Source organism: Python bivittatus, unplaced genomic scaffold (assembly GCF_059951505.1).
Source record: "Python bivittatus isolate LINGU-HERP-01145 unplaced genomic scaffold, Pbiv_v1 ctg000330_np1212, whole genome shotgun sequence".
In the NCBI taxonomy this organism is placed as follows: domain Eukaryota; kingdom Metazoa; phylum Chordata; class Lepidosauria; order Squamata; family Pythonidae; genus Python; species Python bivittatus.
This window is the reverse complement of record NW_028277058.1, coordinates 56,346,311-56,368,940: the sequence shown is the minus strand read 5'-3', so window position 1 is coordinate 56,368,940 and position 22,630 is coordinate 56,346,311. Positions and strand designations below refer to the sequence as shown.

At 42.3% G+C, this 22,630-nt stretch overlaps 1 protein-coding gene across 2 annotated transcripts in view; it reads left to right on the top strand.

Moving 5' to 3' along the window:
• PROSER2 (proline and serine rich 2) overlaps positions 1-15,056 on the top strand; it is a 28,860-nt gene extending 13,804 nt beyond the window's left edge. For both annotated transcript variants that reach the window (XM_025166170.2, XM_025166171.2), the window contains exons 2-4: positions 5,729-5,977; positions 11,526-11,754; positions 12,595-15,056. In XM_025166170.2, the coding sequence (XP_025021938.1) occupies positions 5,843-5,977; positions 11,526-11,754; positions 12,595-13,613 (1,383 nt within the window). In that variant the 5' untranslated portion in view covers positions 5,729-5,842 and the 3' untranslated portion in view covers positions 13,614-15,056. The remainder of the gene's footprint in view (positions 1-5,728; positions 5,978-11,525; positions 11,755-12,594) is intronic.
• Positions 15,057-22,630: the final 7,574 nt, after the last annotated feature.

Sequence of the window (22,630 nt, the reverse complement as noted above, 5' to 3'; positions counted from 1 at the left end):
ACCTTGAAGAACTGGTAGAAGCCAACTGGATGTTTACTGGGAGGCCACTTCAAAGAACCAGTGCAGCCAATGAAAAGTAGCACTGTCAAGCATGGGCCCTCCCCTCTCTAAAGTGGACACTGCTGATAGTTTTTCCCAAGTAAATCGAACTGAAGGACCAGATGTGTGGTCCTGAGGTTCTTCTGGACTCCTAATACCCACTGGTGGAAGCCATGTCTGGAAAGCATTTGGCCAACTTTGGTGCATCTGCCAGTTGTGCCCTTTCCTGGAATGGGAGGTGTGGAAGATGGTAACTCAGGCCCTTGTCATCTCTCAGTTAGACTACTGAAATTCACTTTATGTGGGGGTGCCCTTGAAGACAGAAGCTGAAGCTGGCCTAGAACGCTGCTGCTTGCCAGCTGATCAGTGCCATCCAATTCAGCAGAATTACACTCCTTTTTGAAAGTGACACTGATTGCCAGTAGACTCCCAGGCCTAATTGAAGGTGATGGTGGTCACCTATAAAATCCAATATGATTTGGGCCTTTGCTACCTGTGGGGATGTCTTCTCCAGAGAAATTCTGTCCATCATATGTGGTATATCAGAAAAGGAATACTCTGGTTAATCCTGAGAGAGATTGGGCAGTTGGAACCTGAAGAACAACATTCTCAGTATCAGCTTCCTCTCTCTGAAATGTCATACCTCTTGAAGTCAGATGTGCCCCCACCCTGATGTCCTTAGAAAAGTGGTAAAAATCCTACATAATGGAACTGACATTGATTTTTATTTAATCATTTTCATTTATGACGAAATGTTTTTATGGATGTTTTAGCTTTACATAATGTAAGCCACCAGAAGTCATGTGAATAGGCAGCATACAAATGCTGGAAAATAAAGAAATAAAAGGCTAATATGGAATCAGTTCTTGCATTGCTAAGTTAATCAGGGAGGAATCATAGTTCAGTGGAACAGCACCATCCTTGCAGGCAAAAAATTCTAACTTTGCTCTCCGACGTTTCCATGAAGGGAGGGGGAAAGCCCTCTCTGAAAACAATGGAAGGTCTCCACCACATCCACCAGAGTAGACCTTAGGTTGGAAACAGTGCCCATGGGCACCCTCGCTCCATCAAGACTTCTAAAGGATGCCTAAACCCTAAAAAAACATTAAAAATATAAAAATAGGCAAAGCTTTGAAAGTTAGCCAATTTTCCTAAGTGTTGTATTGTCACAAGAAATCTCATGACATGTTAGCCACTTCTGATTCAAAAAAAAGCTACCTACCTGTCGTTCATTCATTCATTCATTCATTCGAGTCTGATGCATCACGAAAGTCTCAGCAGAAGGCCGGGATAGTGTAATAGCGAAGGTGCTGGACTAAGAAGACTGAGGTTCAAGTCCACCCTCAGCCTTCTCAGGCTGGCTTTGAGCCAATCACTCTCTTGCAGCCCAACCTATCTTACAAGGTTGTTGTGGGGGGGAGATGGAAGGAAGGAATGCTGCGTACGTTGCCTTGAGCTCCTGAATGAAAGGCAGGATATAAATCTAACACATACATACATCAGGTGGGAACCCTTCCCAAGTTTTACTCTTTTTTCGGATTGGGAAACGAGGGCAGCCAGGGAAGTTTCAGAGTGATGGAAAGAAATATGACATAAAACTCAGTTTTGTTCCACAAACCGTGGTTTTATGGCAGCGTCATGTGTGAACCCAGTTTGTGGGGGAGGGAGTGCCACATTTCACATGGAATTACAATATGTCATGACTTTCTTTGAAGCATCCATTGCCATCCTAAAGAGCCATGCCATAAAATGCAATAAATCAAGAAATAGTTGATATAAGAGGAGGCAGAGTTGACACATTAATGAATTTATGTGCTGAGAGATTGAAATCAAGGAGTTCAACAGGTCAAACGCTTGCTAAAAAAAAACAAAACAGGAACTTTGAAACTTGAAGAACAAGCAAAGTAAAGAAGCTGCAAGTCTAGGTGTGACAGCAAGGAAGATGATCTCCTGTAGAGAAGGCGCTCTGCAGAAGATTATAAAGCATTCCATAATCCAGGAGAAGACCATCCTTCCGGTCTTCCCGTGGATTCATTTTACATTGGCTTTCATGTAGCAACACACTTCATTATATGAGAGTTGAAGCTTCAGTGCTGTTGGGCGTGTTACCGCACACACCCAGAACTAATGATGCTGCAGAAGATTGCATTTTGCACTTGGAGGTTATAAAGTTCTGGAATGCAAATATCTGGAGGATATTTAGTTCAGATACTGAGTTAAAAGAAAAGCCCACTGTAACTTTGGCCACGTGATTGAACAAGATGCTAAGGCTTGTGAATCCTCTCTGCTGGCACGCTCACCAAAATACAAAAGATCCATACTGGAGGGATGGTAAGATTATGTATACAGAATAAAGAATTAGAGGTTCCTATATTGTCTAGACAATGGGAAAGTGTTTTAATTTCTGTAGGACGAGTGTCAATGGAACTCAAATTACGACTTGTACAACAAAAAAATAATATTTAGAATTTAGTGGACTCCGTTACGTTTGTGTAGAAAAGGATTGTCAAAAACAGCATTTTGTTGGAGAAGTAATAAGGATAATGCTTCTTTTAAAACGCATGTTTCTACAATGTCCTAAACTTACCAAGTTTTGGGAGAAAGTAGTGGACTATATGAATATGAACAAAAGCTAAAATTTTCAGAGGATAATATTCTTTTGAACTATATGCCTAGTACATGGGACTTGACAACTGGACAACATAAATGGATTCTCCATGACCTTACTATGGCCAAAAGACTGATATTACAGCATTGGAAAGATAAATGTATGGCCCCATTTATTCAATAGATTGAAGACCTGATTGCACTTGCTACTTATGAGTGGATTGCCTATAGACATAGACTTTGTATGGACAAGTATATATGTAATCCTTGCTTAACAACCATAATAGGGACCGAAAAATTGGTTATTAAGCAGGGCGGTTATTAAGTGAATTGGATCCAATTTTACAACCTTTTTGCAGCAGTCATTAAGCAAATCATGCAGTCATTAAGTGAATCACTGTGGTTATTAAGCAAATCACGCAGTCACTAAGCAAATCACACATTTCCCCATTGATTTTGCTTGCTGGAAGCCAGCTGGGAAGGTTGCAAATGGCAATCACATGACCCCAGGATGCTGCAACTGTCGTGTGAGCTGGATGCCAAGTGCCCGGATCATGATCACATGACCATGGGGTTGCTAGGACAGTCATAACTTTGGGCACCATTCACAAGTCATTTTTTTAGCACTTTTGTAACTTCAAATGGTCACTAAACGAATGGTTGTTAAGCTTGGACTACCTGTAATGAAATATGGGACTCATTTATACAAAATACAGTGAATTTTAAAAAATGATAGTCATATAAATGTATTAGAAATAAATACATACTTGAATAACATTTGCATTAGATAAGTATATATAGAATTGTAATTGTTTACTGTTATTATATTAACATTTTTTTCTTTGTTCTTTCACTTTTTTGTTAAAATACTTTCTATGTGGGTTTTTTTTCCCTTCTCAAAAATAAAAAAATAAATGATTACATATACTATTCTGATAGATATTGTCCTTCAAAGGTACATTGAAAGTTATAGGCCCCAGCTTTCCTGCTCCTCCAAAATGGATTTTCGCTAAAAGGGAGAGATGGATGTGATGAAACCGTAGTGTAGCTGAATTGCATAGTTTGCTTTGGGGGAGAACAGGAACCTGCCTGTCTGAGCAAAAGGCAGTAGAACAGGATGAAAGAAGGTGAAAAGCAGCAGTTGACATGTCTTCCCTGCTGTCTGCAGATGAGGTACAAGCAGACTTCAACCAAAAATTCACAAACCTGGGAAAGAGGAAGACTGGTATGTTTAGGGGCATGGAAACAAGAAGCCCAACTGACTTAGATTGGAGCATGAGAGACAATCAAGGAGGAACATTGCCTTGCGAAGGATCTTCCCTAGCAGAAACAAAGGGTGGAGGACTTACCCCATGGAACTGTTTTTCACCGGGCTGGTTTCTTGTTAGGACATTGGATCAAAAATGGTGGATACTTCTAAGCCTTACTGGGCCAAATTAATACATTTTAACTCTGCAATTCAAAGTATTTCTTGCTGCTTCTAGAGGTTCCCCTCCCCAGTATAGTGGAACTGCTCTACATGTATGTGAATTTAATAGTTTATGGTAACCATAAAGTATCCTTCCAGTCAAGTTCAACTCCTGATAACTTCACAGACACATTTATTGATCAAAAGATAACCCTCCCCAAACTGTCTCAGGATAGATTTTTATTTTCTGTCATAGCCTACAGCCTTGGGCTGCCTTCCTTCCTCTTCCCTTTCCCTCAATTATAGTCTGCCCCAAAATCCAACTAATAAGAGTTATAAATATCCAAGAAAAACCAACAGAAATAATTATATCAGCAAAGACCCCTCGGATGGCAATCCATAATCCAGCAGAGCTGAAGTCCCACTGCAGTGATATTGATTTTGGGTATTTGCCTAACAGAAGCCATGTGGACCTCTGGGGAGATTACTGCAGAGGGTGGGGGCTACCACCGAGAAGGCTTGTCTTGTATCCTGTCCCCCATTAGAGAAGACTCTGAACCAAACCCTTCTAGATATACAGATCAGATTCTGGGAACCAGTGCAACAACTTTAGGAATGATGTTGTTCTGCACTGGCACAGTTGCCCCACCAGCACTGTAGTCTGTACCAGCTTCCAAGTTACCTCCAAAGGCAGCCCCATATAGAGCATGTTACAGTAGTCCAACCTTTGCTGGTGGTCTTCCATTCAGATATTAACCAAATCCACTTCTGCTTAGCTTTTTGAGATCAGCCAAAGTCAGCTGGATTAGTTACTTGTTCTACTTTACCTATTAGGCTTTTTCAGTTGAAGTAAGCTTTTGGAAGCCAGATCCTGATTAGGGGAACACCACAAATAGCAGAGAACCATTGCTTCTTAGGGTACAAACGTGCACTAGTCAGAGGATCCAATGTGGGCTAACCAACAGTATCTGGAGAAGAGCAGTCAAAAAAGTGAAGAGGGCGCCCATAACTGCACAATTGAAGACTTCTCTGTTTTGAATGTGCTAAAGGGGTGAGACTTTGATCATGTGATTGTGACTAACATCCTGGCTTTTTTGACCCCATCCCTGGAAGACACCCTGGTACTAACACCTCATTCTTCCACTTGTATCTTGGTTTTGACATGCCATTCATGTTCTCTAATCTGTAATAAATCAATCTTTACAAATTATTGAAACTTGGTCATTAGTTCTCCTGCCTGCTATTTTACTGGCAGGAAGTTCAAATCAACAACTTCCGTTCTATAATATACTCCATCTTTGCCTTCTGAGCAAGTTATATAATTAATATGTTTATATTCATTGAATGCTTCAAGTGTCTAATGAGGTAAGTAGAAATGCATTACTAATAAACAGTATTTCTGACTGAATCTGGGTGGATGAGGGTTGTCTGCAGAGCACAATTATTAACAAAAAACCTTCAGGGAACCAATTGTTTGATTTCTACGTCTGTGAATTGAATCGGATGGAAAAGGATCCAGAGGGGAAGGAAATACAATCTGTTGATCTGTGTGACTCACAATACTCTATTGAAATCATTCATAATTTCATTTCAGAGCAATAAATGTTGGAAGTTTTGTTTTCAATTCAATGACCTTTCTCTCCTCTTCCTTTTCTCCTTATTCTTTTTTTGCAGAGTTGCTGGGGGAAAAAAATCAAAAATCTCCGCTTGAGATTCATAAGTGCTCTGCATCGTGTGAGAAAGAGACTTCCTTACAGGAAAAGCACGCACTTTGAGGACGTAGCTGGGATGCCAAGAAACATGATGTCAGACTTCTCAGGGATGCGATATGAAATTCCTCCTGAGGTTCAGTTTGGAAATGTTGAAAAAACCCATCATCTTGAGAGTGGAAAAAGTTGCCCAAGACGAAAATACTCAACACTGGTAAGTATCTGGAGACAGAAGAACCTTTTAACTTTTATTTCATATTATAATGCTAGAATGTGTTACTGTTGGATTGTAGTCCTTGAACAAGGAATGAGTTCTTGTGGATGGCCTCCTTTGAAGAAGAGAAGCTTCTTCTGTCCTTCAGTATGTCTATTCAGTCACATCAACCCCTTCATACTTTTAAATTTGGGGGATTACAAATTTTCCAAGATGCGAGCATAATTATTGACATGGGGTCAGATGTCACCAGTGTGCTGATATATCCAGCTGTATATCTGGACTTCAGGCAGAACAGGAAATGCAGTCAGGTGCTATCCCAGTGCCTGGAGATCGTGTGGAGACTTCTTGAACTCACAGTTCCTGCCAGAAGTGGCAGATGTGGCTAAAAGGGCCTTGCACAATTTCATCTTGGGCACCAGTTACAATCATTCCTGGACTAGAAGGCCCTGCATACAATCACTGATTGCATTCAATGCATTCAAAAAGGTCTCAGATGCATTCTTAAAGCCCTTCCAAAAGTTGACACTGAACTGCAATTTTTCGTGTGACTAATAAGCAAGCCATTGCAACATTAGGAGTAATGCAAAACTAGCACAACGTGTCCCTCGACATGGCTGGAGCACTTTTCACGTAATGTGAGACTTCACAAGGCGAAAAGCGGCTTCTCCAAGAAGAATTCTTTGTGCGTGGAAGCCATCCTGGTGGGTTGAGCAAAAACATCCGACGTCAAAGCAGAGCTGATTTTCTGTGTCTGCATTTACTTATTGGCTTAGCTGCATCCTCATGCCTGTCTCATCCTTCACCGTGGACTCAGAAGGGTGAGGATATTGCTTCAAGCTACACAAATTGCTCTACTGTTGTATCACCCAGCTTCCTTACTTGATCTGTGGTGCCTAATTACTCTTCAGTTTTTGGTGTTTCAGATGACTGCATTAATTGACATAAAGAGGGCTGGGTCATGCTTCTACTTGCCTAATTAGCATGTGGGCACTGAGCACCCAAGCCAGATGTGGTTGTTTTGGGCTGCAGACAGACAGGGTGATAAAAAACAAGCAGATCATTTTGTCCGCCATGCTACACACCAGGTTTCAAAGCTGAACTATCTGATCTACAGCAGCCCATGGGTGTCACGTTTGACCCGTGGCTTTTTTCTCCTGCTCATTTCTCCTCCACATTTTGCCTGGGGAGAGCAAAGATAATGAAGTTGCTTGCCTGTTCATCTGGAAGACGGGTGGTTCTAGGCTGAATATTGTCCCCATTCCTCTGTAAAACAGGGTTCTAGGCTGTCAGCATCATCTGCATTCTTCTGTAAAACAAGTATCATTTAGGCTTTCTGGATCTGCTCCACCCATCTCAAAACAGGTGTGGTTCCGGGCCATCTGTATCTGCCCCTTCATCCAAAACGGGTGGTTCTAGGCTGTGCCTCTTCCCCATTCTTCTCCAAAATGGGTGGTTCTAGGCTATCAGCATCACCCTCGTACTTTTGCAAAACAGGAGGCGGTTCTAGACTCTCTGCATCTGCCTTCTTGTCTTCTACTGGTTCTATTCTCTTCCTTTGCAGGTTTATTCTGCCCGCTGTTCTTGCAGTCCTAGCATCTTAAAACAACTTTTAAGTCTTTGCTTGGTTTGTATAGCGATGCGTTGGTCACTTCTGGGCCCTTTGTCTCATATAGCTACTGCCAAATGAAAGCTGCCTGCTGCCAAGCTGGTTCTCCCAGTCTTGTAATTCTATAATTAAGCTGTTCTCTGGATGTTGTGTTTGGGTAAACTGTGTTAAGGACTTTATTTGCATTTTAAGGCAGCATTTAGGTGGGTGGAAACAATATAATGGTGCTCTGCACCTAGCAAGTTGCATGGTGTACTGTTTCAACAGGGATTAAGTGATTTCTGGTGAGAAATTGTTCCAGTAATTTGACTGAGAGATGTGAGAGAAGTTGCCTTCTCTCCCCCTCCCACCTCAAACCTACAGTACAAATTCAGATTTATTGCAGTTTCCTTTCAGTAGCAGCAAATGGGGGGCCTCTAGTATGAGGCCAAATTAATCTTTCACAATTTGTGCACCTTCCAAATATAGCGTCTTCTGCCTTCAGAATGAGTCGAATGGCCATGATATGATGGCTGGGGACTTCTGGGAGTTGAAGTTCTGGAGCATAGCTAGTTTGGGGGAAATCAGAATTGCCGGATAGACTAGAAAAAGAACTTGAGCGTACACAGAAAAGCTAGAATGAGAAGATTATTTAAGTTCTCTTAAGAAAACTTAGACCAGACGCCAACCTAATCAATCCTTTTAATCCCATAATAATCAAGCAAATCCTTCTGGGAAGCCCACCGACAGAAATGAGCACCACCAGCGTTTACTCATTTATTTAATTTCCTATCACTTTCGTGCCACTTCAGTCGACATCTTTGCATGGCACCCTAAACCCAGTAACCAAACCCAGTTATGGCTTAACAGGATGGCCTGGCTCACACAATGTGAAAAGTCAACAGGTCCCATGAAATGTTGAATCATCAAGGATCCACCCTTGTTTTAGCCTGGTCTGGCTTGTGTGCAAATCCAAATGTGTTGAGAAGTATTAAGTTGACGTTGGTACCACTATCCCTCGATGGGTTTACCTTGCATGAAATTTGTCTGCACCTTTTCTGAAGTCATCCAAGGGGATGACTACCACAATCTCTATAGATGAAAGAACCTGCTTTGGTCTGTCTTGAATCTTCCTCCATTCAGGTTGATTTGATGACCCCGGTTCTTGTATGAGGGAAAGGCAAATCTCTCCTTAGTCCTTCCCTTGATTACTTGCATGATTTTATGTGCCTCACCATCTTCCGTCTCACGCTTCTTTTTCCTGAGCTGAGCTGAAAAGTTCCAAACACAGTATGCAGGAAACTCCCTTTTCTTCAGAAGGAGGTTGTCCCGGCCCCTTGTTACTTTATTGGTTTTTCAGTGTTCTTTTTGAGATGCAGAGTCCGCAGACATTCACAGTGTTCCAAATACTGTTCCATTCAGCATAGGTTAGAATAAAGACGTTACAGGTAGTCCTCACTTAATGACCATTTGTTTAGCAACTGTTCAAAGTTATGACAGTGCTAGACGGTAGTTACAGGCGGTCCTCGAAGTTACAGCCATTGCAACGCCCCCACGGTCACATGATCAAAATTCGGGTGCTTGGCAGTCTGCCTGCATTTATGATCACAGCATGCCCTTCTCCCCACCTGCCTGTCCCTCCCCATCTCTGGCCTTTTGGCCACCCTGCTGCTGTTGCTGCTGCCTACCCCTGCCGCCCCCTGCCAGCCCCAGCTAACCTTCGCCATCTTCTTCCTCCTGCTGCTGATGAGGCGCGCCCGGCTGAGGCAGCTGCTGGCCCTTTGTGAGGCCTCCATGAAGCCTCGTGAGGCCTCACACTTCACAGAGGCCTCAGAGACGCCTCACATGGCTGCACAAAGGCCTCGCAAAGGGCCAGCAGCCTCCTCAGCCAGGCACACCTCAGCAGCAGCGGGAGGAAGAAGACGGCAAAGTTCAGCTGAGGGCGGAAGGAGTAGGCAGTGGCAGCATACGGGGCGGCCAAAGGGGCAGAGATGGGGGGAGATAGGTGGGTGGGGGGAGTTGAAGCAGAAGTGAGTGTGGCAGGGCAGGAGAACAATAAGGTCCTCGCCTAATGACAGCATGGTCTTTGCTTAACGACCACAACCGAACTGCTGTCGCTAAGTGGCCACTTCGCTTAGCAATGGAAATGCCAGACCCAATTAGGGTGGTTAAGCGAGGACTACCTGTATAGCAAGTATAGACAATCCATTTTTGGAGACAAGTGAGCACATTAGGAATTTGAGGAACACTTACCTTGCTTTCTGCTTGCTTAGCATCCACCCTACTTAATTCTAAAGTTTTCTTACTATTTTATGACTTTGGCATTCTATTAATTTCAACATTACAAATTAATTAAATAAATAAAATGTTCGGCTTTTTTTTTTTTTTTTTTTACACTGGCCTGATATCACTCAGGGAAGGCTTTTTAAAAAGCTATACTGATGCCAGCTGGATTTCGTTTTGTTTCCTCACCTTGGATTTGAACGAGGGGCTCTTAGACTGCTGTAAATGCCATGGATAGTGTCTCAAAGAAGATGGTTGAAAGGTGGATATCCTTCACTCACAGGTTTATATTCGGAAGAACTTATGAAACACTCTGGACTAAGCATGTAGTGGAGAAAGAATGGATCTCCATAGATTGAAGATCTAAGTATGTTAGAACCAGTGAAGTGTAGTGATTAATGTGTTGGACTAGGACCAGGGAGACCTAGGATCAGATTCCTGAGCAGAGCATCCCATGATGTCAGCCTTGTGAGGTAGTCCAGACAGGAAGCATACCCAGAAGTACTAGCTCTACTTCGTTGTAAGGTTACATTATCAGAATCTTGCAGTCTGAAAGTACCTCTCTCCCCCCTGGCCTTTACAGTCCAAAAAACTAGGGAGGGTCCCTTCTGAGATGTTTGCCAGGTCCCCATTCCTTCTGTGGACTCAGCTGACGCGTTACATGACCATTGTCTACTCTGTGGCTCCTCCACCTGTCTCCCAAGGTCATCCCCACATATCATTACGCATAGTCCCTGAACCAAGCATCCCGTGGCTTCTTTTATTTCTGGAGTATTTGGAGTTCCTCCCAGTTTGTTCCTGTCTCCCTCCTGTGTGAAGAGGTAGTATTGTTTTAGCTGCTTAATATTTTTCTCAAGGATTCCTTGTGTTGTGCCTAGAGACTCCAGAGATTTCCAGCACACAGCTGCAATTTTCATCCAATCAAGTCCATTTCTCCCCTGAAGCTCTTGGTTGCACTTTGCATAAGTTGTGGGTTTTGCTGCTATTCTCTTGGAAGGGGGAGAAGCTACTGAATCTGGGATGATCACTTTGGTTCAAACATCAGATTGATTTTGTCTCCTTTGCTCAGTCTTTTTGAAAGTGATAACGTGTCTGATCGTTGAATTATTTGGATATTGCCTACTTTAGATGTTTTGTTCAAAAACAGCTTTGATTTTTGCCTGTAAGTCCAGGACTTACCAAATCTTGTGACATAAGTTACAAGGTAAAAAACATAAGTTAATTGCCAAATTCTCTATAGCAAAACACTAGAAAACTAAAGTATGACTCTCCTTGGATCAATAATACTTAAAAGTGTGGGGAACAGCACTGGTTAAACACAAGAAAGAGTCCTGAAGAATCCTTCAAGTGAGAGATGCGCTTTTCAAATTTGGTCACCAGTTTTGAACTCTATCAAACAGAGTAATATCTAATAGTTTACTTCTGGGTGGCAATATAGCATATGGGTGCTTAACACTCTGCACCTGTTTCTCAGATTTAAATATCTCTTTGCATGTGTTTCTGTTCTTACTCTTATCATGCTTTTTTATTTTATTTTTTGGTAATCTTTGATTTCTGATTTCTAGTTAAAGATTGTTGCTTCATTAAAAATGTTTTTAAAATCCAAATTCATTTGAAAAGTGTGCCTTAACATTTTCTTATATAACATCTGAGTTTGCATTTGTGGTTAAATCTTAGGATGAAGACGAACGCTTGAAGAATCTAACTCATGAAGAAAAAGATGTCCTACTTTTTTTTGAAGAAACTATTGATTCCTTGGAAGAGGACTTGGAAGAGCAAGCCTTGCATGACAGTGGTGTCTTCTGCCATTCTCCAAAGTTGGTGGAAGAAAACACATCCAGCCATTCAGGGTCTGAAGATATCATAGACTTGGTCCCGTCAGCACCAGAGAACAACACAGAACCAGGTAATGTGACTTTGTGTTCTGGAAACTAAACAGGTTGTCTTCCAAGGAATAGGGTTTCCCAATGATCTTCATGGTGAGGGTTGATGTTTGTACTTTTCATGGTACTCTGGGCATAGGAATCTAAAGGAATAAGAAAGCAAATGAAAACATGTGTATCTTGGGTCATAGCACAAAGGGCCCAACTTATGTACTTGCGTCGGACACCATCATGCAACTGCATGTGAAGCCTTTTTGTGATAAACTCACGGCACATCTATCATCATTTTGACATTGTTGCGGTTTGTTATGAATACCACTGATTCTGGAGTGCATTCCCCAAAGCAGATCTGGCTAAGACAAACCCAACCTTTTCTTTGCTTTAAATTGAAGCTTAATTAAAATTAAGTGGGGCAAGTTTGATTATTTCTTATGCATTTCATTCGTTTTACGATATTAAAAATGGCAATCTGGAAACATCTGGAGATGTCTTGGGGCTACAGCAAGGACTTGGAAGACTGAAGTCTGTGACCTCAGGTTTTCATTTTTTGCTACAGATAATCGTGTCATGAAGGGAAATAAAGCTGAGTACACAAATCTTGGGTAGACTTAATACATGACACCCCATTCCCCTGTTTGCCCAGAACTCCCTTTTCAGAAAAGGACATAGAACCAGTTCAGTTGCAGATTTGAGTAAAATCATAGGGATGCTTTAAAAGAAATCCAGGAAGCATTTTGGGATGAATTTTAGAATGGTATTAATCTGTTATTTGTAAAATACTGGGCATCTCTCTTTTTTGCAACTAGACCATTCCGCATAACTTGTAAAGAAGATCTAACGGCTTCCTTTCTTTTTCTTCCTAGCACCGGAAAAAACTTGGAAACTGGATAAGCCAAAGCTGGAGGATGTTGAACCATCAAGGGAAGATGTCCGTGTTAATCCAGTTTCTGCTCAACCTACACTGCCTTCAGCACCCCCATTGCCAGTCTGGGAGATGTATCCTGTTCAGCCTGATGTAGCACATCCAAAACTCCTTCGTTCGATCCCCACTCCTCTTCTGATTGCTCAGAAAATATCTGAGCAGGAGACAGAAGGCAGTTCTTCCTCTCTTCCTTCTCCAAAGGAACGGAACACCAGTGAGAGAAGGAGTGTCCCTGCTTCTTCCACCCTGTGCAGTAGAGAGCATGTCAAGCCATATGTCCCCCCTCCAACTGCTCCCAAGCCCCAGAGGTTCCCGAGCAACATCAGCTTCACCAACGCTAGCGAGCGGGAATTCAGCAAAATCATCTCCAAGGCAGCCGTCAATGTTCAAGAGCGCAAAGCTCAAGTGTTGGCCAACGTCAATGGTTCAGCCTTCCTCATAAGTGAGTTGGAGGAGAAACTACAGAAGCGTGAACTTCTGGGTCCCAGTCGAAACTCATCCTTACAAGATTTACCTTCTGAGCCAATGACCCATGAAGCCTTGAGTAACTTAAGCCCGGTTGAAAAAACTCTGGCACGTGCCCAACTGGTCTGCCCTCTCACAATCCCCCCCACAAAGAATGAGGGGCCTGAACTAGGACATGTTGTACCAAATGGCTATCGAAACATCCATGAAATCTTGAAAAAGGATCCTAATCTATTGCCCACCATGACCAAAACAATGACTTTCAAGCCAGATACTGACCTTGTGGATGGTACATCTGCTCAGCCAAACACCGCCAAGAGTTTTTCCAGACACACCCAGCAAGACTTCATCCTTGATATACGGAGGAGGTCTGGCTCGTTGCCCAAATCCTCAGGACTCCAACCCAGAGGTATAACAGTACAGTTTTCCGGCCGTGGATCAACAGAAGAAGCTCGGCGGGAGGCTCTACGAAAACTTGGACTTCTAAAAGAATAGTGGAATGAGAATAACATCCAGAGAACATTATGTGCCCGAAGACAGATTCCAATGTGATCCAAAGACAGCTCTCTTTATCACACAGACTAAGGAAATAATGAGTATTGGAACTCCACTGTTCTGTGCTGGCATTTTTTGGTGAATGTCCTTGACGTGAAGTCATAGTGCTTACTGAAGACTTTGAGGCAGTTAATAAAAGCCTGGCTGAAAGTAAGCGTGTCAGGCTAAATGAAGGTCAGTGGGCAGTATGTGTGTAAGCTGGGTACATGTGTCACTGGCAATTACATCTGCGTCCATTGGATGAAGCCCAAAGAGTCCCAAGAGGGACAGTATTAATGAATTCTATAAGGATAAATGTATGCAGTACATACACACATATTCGACAACTCAAATCTGTAATAAAGCTGCTATCTCTGATTGTCACAGATATTTAATACCACACACACTGCAGATCATTCCTTCTTTTGCAGAGTAACTGGCGAGACTGTACGAATCTTTTTCAGGATGGTTGATAACTTGAAAAGCATTGTGTCTGCTGGATTTGACAAAAGGTCCCTTTTTCTGCACCCAGTATTCTGTTTCCCATAGCCACCCAGTGCCTGTGCTTCTGAAACCAGTTGTGTTGAAATGAAAGGGGACCCCAATGTGCCATAAGTCTGGATTGCAGTCTTGGGCGCCCTACTTTTCTGACTTCCTAGGCACCATGTTGAAGCATACGGTGACCTGCTCCTCCTTCCAGCACCTATATTAGGCTAGTGTGTCCCATCCTGAGCACCCTCCAGATGCCCTGGGAGCTCAGGTCCATGCATCTGGAGAGTGCCCAGGTGTAGGCTCACATAAGCTCCTAGAACTAGGTACAGAGTTGTACATGGCACCTAACAAAGAGCGAAGGAACTAAAGAAATAAATAGCTGATACTCATTCCAAGTAGTACAAGGGAACACTACAGCTGAAGGTCTACAGGTCATTCTCCCTTCCCTCCCTACTATTAAAACCCATTTTCGCTGAGTCTATCAGGATTCTGCTGCAGGGAAGTCCTGCAAAGTGGGGAAGAAGCTATGCTATCAGGCTTCAACTACCTGGACCATACCTTTTGCTCTTTGTAGCTCAGACTGTATTACAGAGTTTAGGGAAGTGCTCACAGATCTCCTGGGAAGTGGCATTGGAAGATAGGAGGCCCAAGAATTGTCCTGCATTGTAAGAAGCAGAGCCTTTCTCAGACTCGATGCCCTACTTGCATATTGATCCTTTCAGCTAAGGTGTCTTGTAGTAATACTGTGAATTCTCGTTTTATCTCAAGTCCTCTTAGTCAATGTAGTGTGACAACTGCTGTGAATCCAGAGTGGGCTAGTCATGTTGACCTCATGCTGAAACAATAGCAACTCCTGTGATTTAAAGAGAATAAATAACCTTCTGTTGCCATAACTGTCTCATGTTACTTCTGTTGGGGTGCTTATGAAAATTGCCTTTATGAAATTCTTCTAGGGTTATGTCAGCCTTGCAAGGTAGCCCAGACAAGAAACACACCTAGAAGTACTAGCTTTATTGTAAGGCTACATTGATGGGATCTTGCAAGTCTGAAAGGACATCTCTCCCCCGTTGCCTTTACAATCCAAGAAACTAGGGAGGGTCCCTTCTGAGATGTTTGCCATGTCCCCATTCCTTCTGTGGACTCAGCTGCCGCTTGTCTGACCATTGTCTAGACCACAGCTCTTCCACCTATCTCTCAAGATCATTCCACAAACCTCTCCAAGTTAGTGGCCGCCACCATATTTTCTAGAAGCAAATTCCATGCTATATGAAGACAAAGAATGGGACTGAAATTAAAACAAGGGGAAGCCGGAGTGGGAAAGCTGGATGAGCTCTGAAAAAAAATAGGATTGTATCATCTAGTTGTACTTGGATGACCAGTTCCAGTGTTTGCCAAGTTAAGGCTTTCCCCCCGCTCTAATTTAAAGAGGTTGGTAGATTATGTGTTCCAACCAGTTTAATACTTACTTCTTTCCCCCTCAAGGATTAGGAGCTGCAAGTTTGAATGAAGGTGTGGAGGTGATGTGTGGAAATAACACTTTCAAACTCCTCATCTGTTTTCTAGCAGTGATTCAGGAGAAACCTAAAGTGAACTTAAGTCCACTTGAAGAGACCATTTCTCATTCAAAGCTACCTGAAGAAAGAAAGGCAAATGTTCATCTTTTATAAGGACATTTATCTATCTATCTATCTATCTATCTATCTATCTATCTATCTATCTATCTATCTATCTATCTATCTATCTATCTTCTATCTACCCACTATCTATCATCTATCTTTTGGAAATATTTGCCAATGATTTTTTTATATATATATATTTCCCATTAGAGGCATAATTCAGCCTTTACAAGTAGCTTCACAAATGTGAAAGATATTTCAGATTTCATATAGTTACCTCATGCCTCCATTTGTTTTTAGGAGTAGGATGCATTTACCAGAAAGAAATACTGTTTTGTTTTTTCCTAAATAAATACATCTCAAATCAAATCCCCATCCTGGTCACTGCAATTTTTGTGGTGGAGTTATGGAAGTAGTCTTCCAATGTCTTCTTCATTGTTGCTTTTCAACTGCTAGTCTAGACCAGTGGTTTTCAACCTCGGCAACTTTAAGAGGTATGGACCTCAACTCCCAGAATTCCCCAGCCAGCAATTCCACACATCTTAAGGTTGCTGAGGTTGAAAAACACCAGGCTAGCCTACAGCCCTGGGACTTCCAGGCTATTTCTTATCCAATATTAACCAAACCTGAATCATCTTTTTTTCAGATTAACTAAGGTCAGCTAGGTAAATGCCCTTTAATATTCATTTTAACTTTGGAAGATTGTCTTGAATGGTTAAGAAGATGGAGACCCATTCTTCTGATTTAATTCTCCATTTATGGGATTGTTGTCTTGAATGCAGGGTCATCTTACTTTTGGGGAAATATAATACTGGATCTCAGATTACCTACTCCCAGTCTAATCTTCAGGCTACCTGCGACCATTTTTCAGGAGTTAAGAATGTGATGAGGAGAGAAATGTATTCTCAATGTTCATGGCACATAATATAAGATAGCAGTGACTTGATGCAAAATTCAGGAACTTGGATGGATGGATGGATGGATGGATGGATGGATGGATGGATGGATGGATGGATGGATGGATGATAGACAAATAGATATGATAGACAAGGAGATGGATGGATGAATGGATGGATGGATGGATAAGATAAAGATAGATAGATAAATGATAGATAATAGATAGACATTGATCCCATGATCGTGTTCATCCAAAATCACTGAAAAATGAATGTGTTTGTTTTACATCCCACCTTTCTTCTAGGAGATCAAGGTAGTGTATGTAGCACTATTTTTTTTTTAACATTTTTCCACAACAACATTCACTGACTGGCCCAAAGTCAGTGAGCTTTCATGGCTGAAGGAGAGACAAAACTTCCTCTGTATTTGAAATGAGGAAGTTTGTATTTCAAGACACAGCCTCAGACTTCAAGCCTTTAAAAAAATGATAAAACAACCAATAGCTTAATGAAGCCTCCAGTTGTAGTGGCAGTAAACCCCTGAATGCCAGTTACTGGGGCCAGAGATTTGTTGCTATTAGCCTGCTGGTAAACTTTTGAGACGTTTGTGGCTGGTGGTTGGCAAAAGAACGCTGGATGCAATCCGCGTCTGGGGCGTGGTGCTCGCCGTCTGGGGAGACATTCTCTCTCTTTGGAGAATTTGGAAACGGAAAGTGAGAAGGCTCTTCGACGTTTGCCAGTGAAGCTGAGATGCTTCACAACTGAAGTCAGCTTAGTTCACATTCCTCAGCCCATCCCCTCAAATCCAGTGTTATCATTGGCAGAAAAATAATGTTGGCAGGAAAGGACGAAAAAAGATGGCCCTTCCCCAGATCAAACAAACAGGAGCCATTTTTTCTGGGAGAAAATGGGATAGGGAGGTTGAATTGTCCCCCCAGAAACACAACCAGATATTTTTTCCTAATGCCTTTTCTGTTTATTCTTAATCTCTCTCTCTCTCCCCCCCCCCCCCCCGATGGACTTTGTGGCAGGAGATCACTCCCCAATTGAAAAAGAAACAGCTGGCGAGAAACAATATTTTTTTAAAAAAATATTCATTTACTTGTTTGATTTAATTTGCACCTACCACAATTAGCCAAACTTCAGTGGCTAACAGTTAAACAGAAACATCAACAGCAGCATAAATAAAATCTGCTCTAAGAATAAAAGGAACAGAAATCCTAACATCACAAAATCAAATTTGTGCCACGATCATCAACATCATCACTCTGAAAGCCCTCCTAGACATTGAGTTTCCAGTGACAGAAGCCAAACATTCTTGGACCAGCTTGATGTCCATAGGGAGGCTGGATCAAGACATTAAGGACAACTTCTGGCCAGTCCAGATTAGCATATATATCTGGGTCTCATCAGCATACTGATGATACTGTGCCCCAAACCAATGGATGACCTAACCTGGTTGTTTCATATGGATGTTAAACAGCACTGGGGAGAGAAGTGAACACTGTGGCGGGCCACAAGGAAGCAACCATCAGGCCAATTCCTCTTCCCCACTGCTATCAACTGAAACTGCCCTCTAGAGAAGGTTCAGGACTATTCAAAACAGTGTGCTAATCCCCAACCCTCACAGGTGATCCAGAAGGACACCATGATCAATGGTATCAAAGTGCTGAGAGATCTAAACGGACCAGGAGGGTCACACTACTTCTATCTAGATCCTGACCAAAGATCATCCACAAGAATAACTAATGCTGTCCCCATCCCAGGCCCAGGCCTGAACCCTGATAGAAAAGAGTCCAGATAATTCGCTCCTTCTGGAGTGCTCCCTGGCTGTCCAGCTGTCACCATACCAATAATCTTCCCTAAAAATGGTAGGTTAGAGACAGGGTTGGACACATTATGCAAAGCCTGTAACCCTTAAGAAGTTCATAATGGTAGGAAAGAGAAGCAGAGGATGACCAGCAGCAAGGTAGGCTTGATTACAGTGGCAATGGGTGCACCATGGAAGATCTGAAGGGCCAGGTTGGAGATAGATCATCCTGGTCAGAAGGAGTTGACACCAACTCAGTGACACAGAATCAATCAGAGCCTGGGTGATAGGCTCTGATAGAATATGGGTGGTGGGGAATTCTGGGAGTTGAAGTCCACTCATCTTAAGGTTGCCAAGGTTGAGAAATGCTGATGTAGACACAAATTTGGACTTGTACTTATACAGAATCAGGGTTACTTCTCATTTCTTCCACTGGTGCTCCAGGCATCACTTCTGCTGCTTTATTTCCCAGAGCCCCTTGGTAAACTAAGGAGACATCAGGAGCTTATGTCACCTCTTGTTTTGAGTGGGCAACTGGCTAAACTCCTTATAGTGTCTAAGGAGAGGATAGATGTGAGGCAAGCAATGAATGTAACCATGTTCATCAGTAACTCAGATTTCTAAAGCCAAGAGTTTCCAACAAGAGCAAAGTAATTGATGAAAATCTTGAACCCACATGCACGTGCACACACACACACACATACAGAGGACCTCCAGTACAGCTTCCCTCAATATATGCCCTTCAGGTCTGTTAGTGTCAGACCTTTGAGGTAGACTAGACTTGAACACCAAACTTATAAATACTGAAACCATTTTTATTGTAGGGTTATAGTAACAGAATCTTGCAAATCTGAATGTGCCTCCCCCCCCCCCCCGCCTTCATCCTAAAGAGAACTAAGGAGGGTCAAACCTGGACACTTTCTCAAATTACATTTCTGCCTCAGACTCAGGTTTCTCTTATCTGACCGTTGCCTTGGCTGTGGCTTTTCCTCCTGTTCCTCAAGGTTATTCTCACAGCCCATTACAGTTGGACTCCAGTTCCCATTATTGACAGCTAATTGCAAATCCCATCATTCACATACCAACTGATATCAAGATACCTGGAGCACACCAGATAGGAAAAAACTGCTCTGAGATCAGGAGCTGTACTGTATTCTCATTTGAGGATATGAAAACGTTACTAATGTTACATTTACATTTTTAAACAAAAGAGAATTACTTAGATGAAAGACTGGGCACTGAGACACCACTACGTCAGCCAAAGGAAATTAGATTATATTTAAAGCTTTCATTAAGAAACAACGTGGTTCAATTTCCAGCAAAGAAGTTACAGCTTGAAAATTAGGCCATCAACAGAGTCCTTCCGCTTGACTGTTCCTTAAACTCATTAATTTCAGGAACATTTCCTATCTCCTAAGTAGGCTTTGTTTGGGCAGAGTATTTTTCCTTTCATCTGAGCTATTTTTGTTCAGAAAAGCAGAGCTAGGAGAAAACCTGGCCTTTGGGATTGATGGTTTCCAGCTTCTTTGCTAGCCTAATTCTCCAGCTGTGTCTTCAGTTATAGCTTGGGAGGGGACGTGTGTTATCTCACAGCCTTTGGAAAATGTGGTGGGTATCTTGTTGGAAATCAAACTCCCAAACTGGTAAAGACAGAAATTGCCCACAGCAACACATTTGGCTGATTATCCCAGCCCAGCCCAAGCAGATATTCAGATTCCAGTCTATCCAGCAAGTTTTCTGTTGGAAAAAAAAAAATGAAAAAAAGCACATTCTTTCAGGAGCTTTTCTGTATCCTCTGTAATGCATCTGCTAAAAGCTGTTGGGCAGATTTTATTGGATGGGTCCCTTATATGAATGCCACCAAACCTCCCAGAAAAAGTCCTATAGAAGACATCAGGAATCACCATCGGACCAGCTCCCCTACCTTGAAAGGGGAGCTGGAAAAAGATTCAAGGAGCTTTCTCTGACTCCTCTTGCATGACCACCTTCTGGTGGCTAAGGCCATGCTTAACATGGGGAGGAGGGAACAGAATGGGTGAAGCTGCTGCCTAAATCATAGAAGCTCTTCTAGCAATCCATTGGCCAAACATTTTCAGCCTGTTTGGGGGAATTCTTTGGAGATTTAAGGATAGGAATGGGAATGGTAGATCTTTCAGAGATGACCACCTACTATGCTGATAACTCTGATGATTCCATAACTGATGAGTCCCACCTTCTCATCCCACCCTCCTACCAAGAATCCAAAACACCTTCTATCCATCTGGTTACATTTAATTTGAGTTAGGGTTTTCTTAGTCACATACGGTATTATGGGAAGCTCCAGCCCACCTGATTACTTTACAGATGACTACACTGCACGATCTAGAAAATAAGTGAACCCCTTAATCAAGTGGGTTTTGCAAACACAGGCAGTATCTGGGCTCTTGGATTGGAGCAGATGGCACCCCATGAATGTTCTTCAGTGCAATAGATGGGGAAGAGAAGCTGTTTGAGAATTGTTACCAAAGATGGCTGATGGTGGATCCTATATACGTTGGGCCCTCCACAGCATTTTCAATTCAACAGAATGAATATCGGTATTTTTATAGCTAACTGATGGTGGTCAAGTCAAGAGGCTCCACAGTTCAGTGCTATTCATACCACCGAAGGCACAGCACCCTTCAGAGATCTTCCATTCAAGATTAACTCAGGAGAGAACAATCCTGAATTTTTTGGCTAACCTATTAATCTTCAGCTTTTGTCCACCAAACAACACGAACAGTGTCAGGAAAATGATTTAGTAACTTGCACCACGGCATTTTTGTAGCTTGGAAGAAGGAACACGGCCTCTTTGTGTTTCAACCCCAAACTGAGAAGAAGGAATGCTTTGATATGATTCAATCTATCAGCAATCATCATCTGCCAGGAGAATGATTCAGGGCCGGAAGGTAGTGGGAACGTGCTCATGGGGATAACTGTAGAATTGTTCTTTATTTTCTAAAATATGTGATTGCCAAAACAGATTTCCCATTCATACAGCCTTTGATTTCTTCCAATTGTGTATAGTACAAGTGGGGGTGGGGAATACAATAGCATTTTGCTATCTCATAGGCAGTACTCAATTTCTAAAATGAAAAGACAGCTCTTTTACAGTACAAGCTGAACAGTTCAAATCTCATCTGGGTTCTTTTGTAAACCCATGCTGTAACCTTAGATGACCTCATATTTCACCCATGGTTCCTTTCTCCTAAATCCCGGAAGGATTATAAAGATGATCAACCACTGAACATATGTATCTAAAATGCATGAGATGAATGGCTAAGTTTTATTTTTATTAAGTATTTGGTAAGTTTTTACACAAACTTGCTCCCCTTGCATGGGAAATTCCATATGGTTGTAGTGTGCAGCTACATGGATAGTGTCATTCCATGGTTAAGTCACTAGATGGCACTGTATCTCAGTGCTGTCAGGCATTTCTTATGCAGACTTTGCTCTTTTTTAAGACTGTCAAAAATGTTTCCAGTTAGTTTCCTGACTAGTGTGTCCCACAAAGCCAACTATGACAACAGGTCTGCACAATTTGTCTTCATCATGCTGAACACAACCCTTTCATTGTGTGTTGTGATTAACTTCATAATTTGCATAGGACCAGCATGCACTTCCTTTTACCTTTAATGTTTCACTAATCATTCTTATACTCTGGAGAAGAGAAAAATACTCTGCATGTGTCCCAGAGCTCCATTTTATCACTTTGTATATTCTACGCTTGAGATATGGGCCAAGCTTTCTTCTCAAGCGTGCCATCTTCTCCACTTTGATACCCTCCAGCTCTCCTGGGGTTGGAGAACTCCAGGCTGGGGAGACTGGTATAATAATTCCCTGAAAGCCAAGAACTCTTCTGGTTTGTATCTTTCTTTATCCCTGAGGGTCCACAATCTGGATCTCTTTGGGTAACTCTGCCTTCCAAGGCAGAGCCTTGGAAAGGAATAGCCATGGGTTGAAGACAAGGTGTTGTCTATTGTTGTGGGAAAGAATGCAGAAACTGCAGAGGCCAGGGGTGGTGAGAAAAGAAAAACCTGATTTGGATTCAGAGAATTAAGATTAGGAGGCAGTGTGGGAAAATTAACAGAGTCATTGGGATCTATTTATATACAAAGAGAGCTTCTACATCAATCCATCCTGTTC